Consider the following 10,672-nt stretch of genomic DNA (forward strand, 5'->3'; position numbering starts at 1 on the left):
TGGTGGCTGACTAAATACTTTTTTGCCCCACTGTATATATATATATAAATATATATAAAATACTTTTAGGAACCACTGCTTTAGAGCACTTGGCTGAATTAACTGTTGTGCTTGCTGCTATTCACTCATCACTGTTTAACCAACACCCAGTAAAGCCACAACCACTTGCCCTGGAGCCATAAGCAGTATTGACCCAGTGCTTTGACTGTGTTGACATGCTGGCTTGTTAGATGGAAAGCTGCTAAGCCTATTTGGGGAGACACAGGAACAGAAGAGGGAAGCAGCAGTAGACTGAAAGAAGGATTTACCTGGACAAGCTCATAAGCTAGATGTGTGTGTGTGTGTGTGTGTGTGTGTGTGTGTGTGTGTGTGTGTGTGTGTTAGTATCTCTCTCCGTATCTTGCGTCACCATCTTTGGAGCTTATGGTGTCAGCATCCCACCATGTATAGAACATCCTACAAAAGTTCCCTACAACTGGATGTTCTGATGCCTCTCTGGCAGTTCAACATGTTGATTGGGGACCTCGTTGAGGGATGGGCTTTTTTGTTGTTCTTGAAAAGGTTCATAAAAATCAACAAATAAAATGAATCTACCGTTGTTAGAATACTTTGAACTCTGTAAATAAACCTCCTTGGGTGTGGTGTTGTGTCCATCTAAATCTCTACATACCTTGATCCGGACCTGCTCGTACAACGCTACGGGCCTGTTGCTGAAGGTGATGGCGTTACAGAAGCTGGCCTGCCTCTTGACGGTCCTCTGGGCCAGGTCCATGGCGATCTGGGAACCCTTGGTGTTCGGGTGGAAGAGCAAGGGACTTATGGCCAGGCCTCTCCTCTGGCCCCCGCCCACAACGCCACACTGCTGGATGGGCAGGCAGCGCTTGGGCTTGTGGTGGCATCGGTGGGTGGTGGAGGGGAACGGACCGCCCAGAGAGTCTGATGGATAGACAGAGGGGTGCCATCAGAATGATATTCAACCCCTTCTAATCCTTTATACAGCATGGGTTTGTGTTCTATGTTGCTATGCGTCTTGTACTGTATGTACCACTCATCACCACGCATGAAGTTCCCTACCAGGAAATATATAGGATTAAATCTAAATAGATAATTTAGTCCATTAGTGCCTCACTAGGATCATATACACAGGAAATCTTCAATATGAGTGTGTGCCTGAGTCCTGACTACTGGTAATGAATAAGATGCAGAGTGAATGAATGTGTTTACCAATGACTCAGAGAGCAGGTGGCGGTTCTAAAAATCGGTCCCCAGTCACCTACTACACTGCAGCAGCCAGCTATGCTCTCAAAGACACACATCTCATTTCAATTTCATGGCTCCTTCAACTGTTCTGGCTATAATGTGAGACCTTTATCATGTCATGTGAATGGGACATTTGCCTGTTTTCCCCTCATGAAGTTCCCTCACAGAAAATAAAAGTTATTTGAATTTAATTGAATATAAATACAATCATTAGAATAGGCGTAGTTCTTGCTCAGCTTTAGCTGAAGTTGGATGATTGTCACATATTAGAATGTGTAAATTGCCCCATGATGCCGATCTAAGCACAACGTCATGTTTGCCCACGTTTATGGCAAAGGTTATGATTTAGGGAGGCTATAGCTGATCCCAGATCTGTGCCTATGGGGAGCGTCTATGGATTTCTAGGCCTCTTCCTACTAGTTTACCTCTTACTACAATCGGACTTGTTTGATTCACATAAACAGCAGTTGCTCAGTAATCCTGTCGGTCCTCCAGCGAAAACCAATTGCCCATGCTGTTGTTTAACGTTTTACAATGTTTGAGTAGGAAATGACGTTTCCCTCCCTGTTCATTGCTTTGTGCCTGACCTTATGACCTTAGGACTGGCAAATACAGTCAGTGGTTGATGTGCACCATCGCTGACCCAACATGATCATCCTGTTGTGAGTATTGATGTCAAGCCTGAGTCAGTGACAACGTGGCATTCTCAGTTAGGATAAAGCATCATTACTGTACAGTGTAGAATATAATACAATACTATTATAGTATCCATGTTTATAGTATAAACCACATGTAAATGAACTTTGAGTTTAATTTAATATTATTTATTGATATAAGGAGGGGGGGTGTCCAATAACCTCGTATTGTCTCGGGAAAATGCATACAGTTCATCATGTGACTCATATAAACAAGTACAGGGAAGTACAAACGGACAGGAAACTACAAACTACATGATTTAATCTAGTAACGGAATCCAAATAGATATTCTAGCGCATCATTAGGAACTGCAATACTAGGAAAGTTCCAGTATGGTACAATATATCATATGACTCATATAAACCAACTCAGGGACGCACAAACTACATGATTTGATTACTATCTACAAGTATAATGTAAATAGAGAACCTAGTGCATTAGGAACAAACCATAGGATTTCACTTCTATCTAGTACAGCCACATCTGTTATAACACATCAGTAGGATCTGCAACGGAAAGCTTCAGTATTATCATGACTATTAGGAATTACATATAAATAGGTAATTTAGTCCATTAGTGCCTCACTAGGACCATCTGCATAAGAAAGCTTCAATATGAGTGTGTGCCTGAGTCCTGACTACTGGAAATGAATAAGATGCAGAGTGAATGAATGTGTTTACCAATGACTCAGGGAGCAGGTGGCAGTTCTAAAAATGGGTCCCCAGTCACCTACTACACTGCAGCAGCCAGCCATGCTCTCAATTTCATGGCTCCTTCAACTGTTCTGGCTATAATGTGAGGCCTACACTGTGTACAAAAATGTAGGAATACCTTCCTACTATTGAGTTGCACCCCCTTTTGCCCCCAAAACAGCCTCAGTTCGTCAGGGCATGGAATCTATAAGGTGTCAAAAGCGTTCCACAGGGATGCTGGCCCATGTTGACTCCAATGCTTCCCAAAGTTGTGTCAAATTGGCTGGATGTCCATTGACCATTTTTGATACACACGGAAAACTGTTGAGTGTGAAAAACCCTGCAGTATTATAGTTCTTGACAAAAAACGGTGCGCCTGCTACCTACTACCAAACCCCGTTCAAAGGCACTTCAATCTTTTGTCTTGCCCGTTCACCCTCTGAAAGGTCCACATACACAATCCATGTCTCAATTGTCTCAAGACATAAAAATCCTTCTTTAACCTGTCTCCTCCCCTTCATCTACACTGATTGAAGTGGATTTCGCACTACAGAGGGTAGTGTGAACGGCCCAGTACATCACTGGTGCCAAGCTTCCGGCCATCCAGGACCTCTATACCAGGTGGTGTCAGAGGAAGGCCCTAAAAATTGTCAAAGAATCCAGCCACCCAAGTCTTAGACTGTTCTCTCTGCAACCACACGGCAAGCGGTACTGGAGCGCCAAGTCTAGAGGCTTTTAAACAGCTTCTACCCCCAAGACATAAGACTCCTGAACATGTAATCAAATGGCTACCCAGACTATTTGCAGTGCCCCCCCCCCTCTCACACCACTGTTACTCTCAGTTGTCATCTATGCATAGTCACTTTAATAACTCCACCTTCACCTCACGGTCGTCGTATAGAGGAGACCAAGGCGCAGCGTGGTAAGCGTGTCTTTTAATGAAAGAACGAACAAAGAACAAAACTATACAAAACAACAAAACGTGACGCTATATGACTAGTGCAGACAGGCAACTAAACATAGAATAACAACCCACAAAATACCCAAAGAAAATGGCCACCTAAATATGGTCCCCAATCAGAGACAATGATAAACAGCTGCCTCTGATTGAGAACCAATCTATAGGCAACCATAGACATATAAACCCTTAGACATACAAAAAACCCTAGATATACAAAATCCCCTAGACAAAATAAAAACTAAACAAACCACCTCGTCACACCCTGACCTAACCAAAATAATAAAGAAAACAAAGATAACTAAGGTCAGGGCGTGACAGGTACGGCCAAAATGAGTGCACTAAAAAGGAAATAGGGTGCCATTCGGGAGGAAGACACTACTTTATCAATAGATACCCACTCCGTGTTTAGCCCATACAACCACTTCCTCACTCAGGCCCCATAATCAAGCATCATGTCCTTTGTCTTGGCGTTGGGGCAAAGGGAGAGCATTCATTGAATGGGGCATACATGGTCGCAGCAGATTGGACAGTGTGTGTGTGTGTGTGTGTGTGTGTGTGTGTGTGTGTGTGTGTGTGTGTGTGTACAGTATGTGTGTGTCAGGCCAGATTGAACTGAATGTATTAGCGACAACTAGCGAAAGGAGAGCCGCAGCTGTTGGTTGAGGGAAACAGGGGTTAAGTGTGAATTCACGTTCCTTAGCAACCCTCAATCTCTGCGTCAAAGGCTAGATTTGCGGGAACGGCTCAGGCTTGATACGGACAGATGCTATTTGTTTGCTAGCAGACCACAGATGACTGATAATTGCATTTTAGTGCTACGTTTTATCAGGACAGCATTGCAGGCTACAGTAGGATCACTAATATTTCCAAACTCATCTCAGCCTATCTGAATGAAAGTCATTTTTCCATAAAGGATTGCTGTGTTTTATGCTTATTGAAAGGCTGTCTGTCAATGCTTTGGAGCGATGCCTACAGATATAGGATATTAATTTGACCAGTTTCTAACGCAAGTTGGCGTTTCTTGTCATGAGTCTTGTCCTGGAGGCAGAACGGAGCGATTTCCTTTAAATAGCCCAGCGGTTAGCTTTTTGGTCTGAATTTAAAGAGGCACCCCAGTCTCCTTTTCACCTCATTCAACACCTGATTTACTTAACACAAGGCACATCTCAATAAGTGGTCCAGGTATGTCATGTTCTCTATTGCTCCTCTATTGTTCCTCAAGCAAGGGGGGAGTCCGATGACATCACAGATTCCCAATCAGACCAACTCCTAGAATGCCCTACTAAAAAAAACACTCTCTTTTGCTCAGATTTTGTTGTTGTTTGTTTACCCTTTACTGTCTGTACTTTACTGTATTCATACTTGGGATATTGCTTTTCAACAGTAACAGTTCTAACCATCGCTGAAGGACATTTTTAAGGATAGGGTTAGGCATTAGGGGCAGTTTGAATGATGAGCGATGTTTGAACTTCTACTGTTGAAAAGCAATATCCCAAGTAGAAATACAGTAGCAGTGTGGTTTTATGACTTTATAGCTGTGCCAGCTAGTGAACACTCCGCAGAGCTGCCTCCAGAAGAATATTCATGATGAAAAATGCTAACCTGCGTTTCGCAGAAACTAATCCTGCAGCAACAGGAAATGTGAATTATTATGTGGATTATAATAAATTGATATTTCATTGTAGGGGTTGATGCATTTTTCATTACAGCAGATCAAGTTAGAAATGTAAAAGTGGAAATTACAACCTTTAGAAGCCTTATTAAACTTGAATACACTAAAAGCCTCCATTTCCTGCTGTACAGAAAAATGATCATTAACAAAAGAGTGGTCAAATTAAGATCCTACGTCTGTACCATCGGAGGGATGTTATTCAGAATGACCAACCTTCCCAGAGAACTCCACTTCTAATTCTCAATAGGTGGGCTCCCGAGTGGTGCAGCGGTCTAAGGCACTGCATCTCAGTGCTAGAGGCGTCACTACAGACCCCGTTTCGATCCCGGGCTGTATCACAACCGGCCGTGATTAGGAGTTCCATCTTAACTGGCTGGCCTAGTTAAATAAATACAACATTCCCAATGCCTGCAATTTGACCTCAAGTAACATCTGTGGAAGGATGGAAGCATATTGGGTGACGTAGCCGATGATTACGAAGCTCCAAGTGTGTAACAGGTCCTTCCACCTCATACATACATACTGTTGATAGGATTTCACATGCCTAATTTGTGCTCTCGCTGCCATTGGTTACACTCTTAGAAAAAAAAGGTGCTATCTAGAACCTAAAAGGGTTCATTGGCTGTCTCCATATGAGAACCCCTTGAAGAACCCTTTTGGTTCCAGGGAGAACCTTATTGGGTACAATGTAGAACCCTTTCCCCAGAGGGAAAAATGACCTGGAACGAAAAAGGGTTCTCCCATGGGGACAGCCAAAGAACCCTTTTTTCTGAGAGTGTAGTTTTAGAGTTGAGGGTACAATTCCTACAGTATAATAGTGAGATGAAAAAGCCCAATTATGGGAATTGTTTCGGTGATGTTCTGTGTGCACACATAGTTCACACATGGAGCCACTCTCTTATTCAAGCTCTGCATTGAAACATTGTTTATAATGATGAATACCTCATTTTGATTCCATTAGCCAAAGATGATTAATTAGCTGTTAGCGAGCTATTTTCGAAGGCGAAAAGCGAGCTAGGAGCCTAAGTTACGTGTCCAATTTGATTGATTTCTTTCTGTACACAAAAGAGGTAACTCTATGAATCAGGTAGAGAGGAATGCAAGACACAAGGGGTATTTAAATAAAAATAAAAAGTTATTTGTCACATGCTCGATAAACTAATAGTGAAATGCTTACTTACGGGCCCTTCCCAACAATGCAGAGAAAGAAAATAGAGAAATAATAGAAAGGTAAAACACGTAATAATAAATACACAGTGAGTAATGGTAACTTGGCTTTATATACGGGGTACCAGTACTGAGTCAATGTGCAGGGATACGAGGTAATTGAGGTAGATACTGTGTGTACAAATACCGTGCATTTGGAATGTATCCAGACCCCTTGACTTTTTCCACATTTTGTGTGTGTGTGTGTGTGTGTGTGTGTGCATGTCGGTGTCCATTTAAAATCCTTACATGACTGCTCTCTCCCTCTAAAATGTATTAAATAGTTTTTCCCCCTCATCAATCTATGACAAAGTAAAAACAGGTTTTAGACATTGTTCCAAATGTATTAACAATAACAAAATTGAAATGTTACATTTACATAAGTATTCAGACCCTTTACTCCAGTCTGTGACCCTTCGCCCCAGTCTGTGGGTCTGAATGCTCTGGAGCAGGTTTCGCTCAAGGATCTCTCTGTACTTGACTTGGTTCATCTTTCCCTCGATCCTGACTCGTCTCCCAGTCCCTGCCGCTGAAATACATCCCCACAGCATGATGCTGCCACCACCAGGCTTCACAGTAGGGATGGTGCCAGATTTCCTCCAGATGTGACGCTTGGCATTCAGGCCAAAGAGTTCAATCTTGGTTTCATCAGATCAGAGAATCATGTTTCTCATGGTCTGAGAGTCCTTTAAGGGGCATTTTGGCAAACTCAAAGCGGGCTGTCGTGCCTTTTACTGAGGAGTGGCTTCAGTCTGGCCACTCTACCATAAAGGCCTGATTGGTGGAGTACTGCAGAGATGGTTGTCCTTCTGGAATGTTCTCCCATCTCCACAGAGGAACTTCTTCCATTTAAGAATGATGGAGGCCACTCTGTTCTTGGGGACCTTCAATGGTGCAGAAATGTTTTGGTACCCTTCCCCAGATCTGTGCCTTGACACAATCCTGTCTCGGAGCTCGAAAAACCATGGCTTGGTTTTTGCTTTGACATGCACTGTCATCATTGGGACCTTATATGTTTGTGCCTTTCCAAATCATGTCCAATCAATTGAATTTACCACAGGTGGACTCCCGTCAAGTTGTATAAACATCTCAAGGATGATCAATGGAAACAGGATGCACCTGAGCTCAATTTCGAGTCTCATAGCAAAGCGCCTGAATAATTATGTAAATAAGGTATTTCTGTTTCTTATTTTTAATACATTTGCAAACATTTTTACAAACCAGTTTTCGTTTTGTCATTATGGGGTATTGTGTGTAGATTGATATGAAAAACAATTTATTAAATCCATTTTAGAATAAGGCTGTAACTTAAGAAAATGTGGAAAAGGTTAAGGGGTCTGAATCCTTTCCAAATGCACTGTAGGTAGGGATAAGGTGCTCCTATCAGATCATGTAGTTGCTCCATCAACGTGTCCAAAGTTGGTGTCTGTCACACACACAAACACACGCATGCACACACGCACACACGCACACACGCACACACACACACACACACATGGCTTTAAAATGGCTCTATTTAACCTACTAGTCCGGAAGCTGCCTCCCATGACACAGCAACATCCTCATTAGTGTGTGTGTGTGTGTGTGTGTGTGTGTGTGTGTGTGTGTGTGTGTGTGTGTGTGTGTGTGTGTGTGTGTGTGTGTGTGTGTGTGTGTGTGTGTGTGTGTGCATGTCGGTGTCCATTTAAAATCCTTACATGACTGCTCTCTCCCTCTCTCCCAAAGGTCAAGGATGTCTCTTTATGGATAAACATTGTGCATACTGTGGTTCTCCTTCCGTAGCCTGGAGAAGTGCGTGTGTGTGTGCAGGCGCGCGTGCGTGAGGACTTATTTCGCTAATGACCTCACAGTAATGACAAGTCTAATCCCTGTCGGAACACACACGGCTTCTGTATGACTAAGAGATGTCATCCTTCAATGAACATCTTTGTAAAAGTGTAAACTAATCTTCCTGCTGTAGTTGTATAACTAGACTGAGTGGCCTGCGTCTCAATTGACAGCCTATTCCCTATTTAGTGCATGTACTGTATATATCTATGTAGGGAATAGAGTGCCACGACACACCCTTGGAGCAGTGTGAGGGAATGTAATTCTTATCTACATACTGCGCGGGTTACTTACAGTATAATGGCATAGAATGTGAATAGTGTTCCATCAGCTAGGATAAATATTCAAATATTTGTTCAGGAGAACAAACTGACATTGGAGTAATGACTTCCTGGTTGTATCTTAGCATCGGGCACTTTCAGTTATAACTGTCATTCATATAATAGCACTTGAGTCCTCATTATGGTATTGCCCACATAAAACAGAATTAGTCCTCATAATACTATTGTCTTCATAATACACATGGTACTAGTCATCATAATACTATTGTCTTCTAGGCTTGGGCGGTATACCAGACATCGCATACCGGGGTACTTGGAAATAGCCACGGGATGGTTTCTCAATACCGTTGAAACTATTTAGTTAAAGTTTTTCATAGTACATGGCCTCACACATGAATCGAAATACAAATATTTGTAGCTATTCTTTGAAGTAAATACCTGCAGTCAACTTGTGCAATACGTTTCACCTGTCACATTCATTTGGTCCGAAAGTCGTTTTCATTGCAAGCACCAGCGTACTGTTAGCTAGCTAGCTTACGTTAGCTGGCTGGTTTGCTAGTTAATGCTACGTGAATGAGCTGTGCAGTAATATTATTTGTATCTTTGCAAGCCATATGCATTGCTAGTTATAGCCTCATGTTAGCTAGCTAACATTGAACCTAGTTGGTTGGCTTTAGCTCACCTGCAGATTTATGCATGGTGCATGATAGTATGGGTTGGCATTATGGGTCTAAAAAAGAAGACTCCACTATGCAAGTAACCATTTCAATGTACCGTTTACACCTTCTGTTTCCTCTGTATGTGACAAATAAACATTGATTCTACTTGATATAGTATGTGTTTACCAGAGACGGTCATGTGAAGAAGAACACCAAAGTCAGATTAGGATATAGACCAAGGATTAGATCAAGTGTATTTTTACTACTACTTTTTGCTACTACTCTCACCACTTTTAGTCTTAATCTTTGGTTGTTTAATACACTAGCTGATACACTCTGTTTAGTACATGGCCTCACGAGTGAATCCCTAAAGACATGGGTAGGGCTAAGGCTTAAGAGGGTGTGAACGATGCTAAATTGGTGTAGATAAAGAAACGCTCTCCAGTAGGTGTACCAACCCATTTACGGGCCATTTTCTCAAAAGTGGGTTTACAAGTTGATCACCTTTCAAAGAATAATTCATTTCCCATAGTTCCCGAACTGCAGTGTACGATATACAACTTTCTAGTCTCTACTTTTATCAATGTAAAAAACACAATTTCAAATTTTGCAACATAGGAATGAATCAAGGTGGTGGGTCACATATGAACATTTGGTTACCGCCCAAACCCATTGTCTTCATAAAACACAAGGTACTAGTCAACATAATACTATAATGTCTTCATAATACACATAGTACTAGTCATCATAATACTATAATGTCTTCATAATACACATGGTATTAGTCCTCATAATACTATAATATCTTCATAAACACATAGTACTAGTCAACATAATACTATAATGTCTTCATAAAACACATAGTACTAGTCATCATAATACTATAATATCTTCATAAACACATAGTACTAGTCAACATAAAACTATAATGTCTTCATAATACACATAGTACTAGTCCTCATAATACTATAATGTCTTCATAAAACACATAGTACTAGTCAACATAATACTATAATGTCTTCATAATACACATGGTATTAGTCCTCATAATACTATAATATCTTCATAAACACATAGTACTAGTCAACATAATACTATAATGTCTTCACAATACACATAGTACTAGTCCTCATAATACTATAATGTCTTCATAAAACACATAGTACTAGTCATCATAATACTATAATGTCTTCATAAAACACATAGTACTAGTCAACATAATACTATAATGTCTTCATAATACACATAATAATAGTCATCATAATACTAGTCTCCTTATAATACACAGTTACGATTCCACAAGAAAACGGGTATTGTGTCATACTATTGTCATACAATGTGCCAATCAAAGCATAATGAAGCCATAAACAGAATCGCTGTGGCAACATAGGGCAAGCAGGTTTATAAGAATGCAGGGA

At 41.2% G+C, this 10,672-nt stretch overlaps 1 protein-coding gene across 1 annotated transcript in view; it reads right to left on the minus strand.

The window, feature by feature from the left end:
- Window positions 1-10,672, minus strand: part of LOC110485784 (E3 ubiquitin-protein ligase NEURL1) — a 60,125-nt gene that overhangs the window by 44,321 nt on the left and 5,132 nt on the right. Inside the window, exon 2 of the mRNA XM_021556950.3 lies at window positions 671-936. Coding sequence (XP_021412625.3) covers window positions 671-936 — 266 coding nt within the window. The remainder of the gene's footprint in view (window positions 1-670; window positions 937-10,672) is intronic.

The sequence above is a fragment of the Oncorhynchus mykiss genome, chromosome 13 (genome assembly GCF_057628025.1).
Source record: "Oncorhynchus mykiss isolate SJ-2025 chromosome 13, ASM5762802v1, whole genome shotgun sequence".
NCBI classification, from domain to species: domain Eukaryota; kingdom Metazoa; phylum Chordata; class Actinopteri; order Salmoniformes; family Salmonidae; genus Oncorhynchus; species Oncorhynchus mykiss.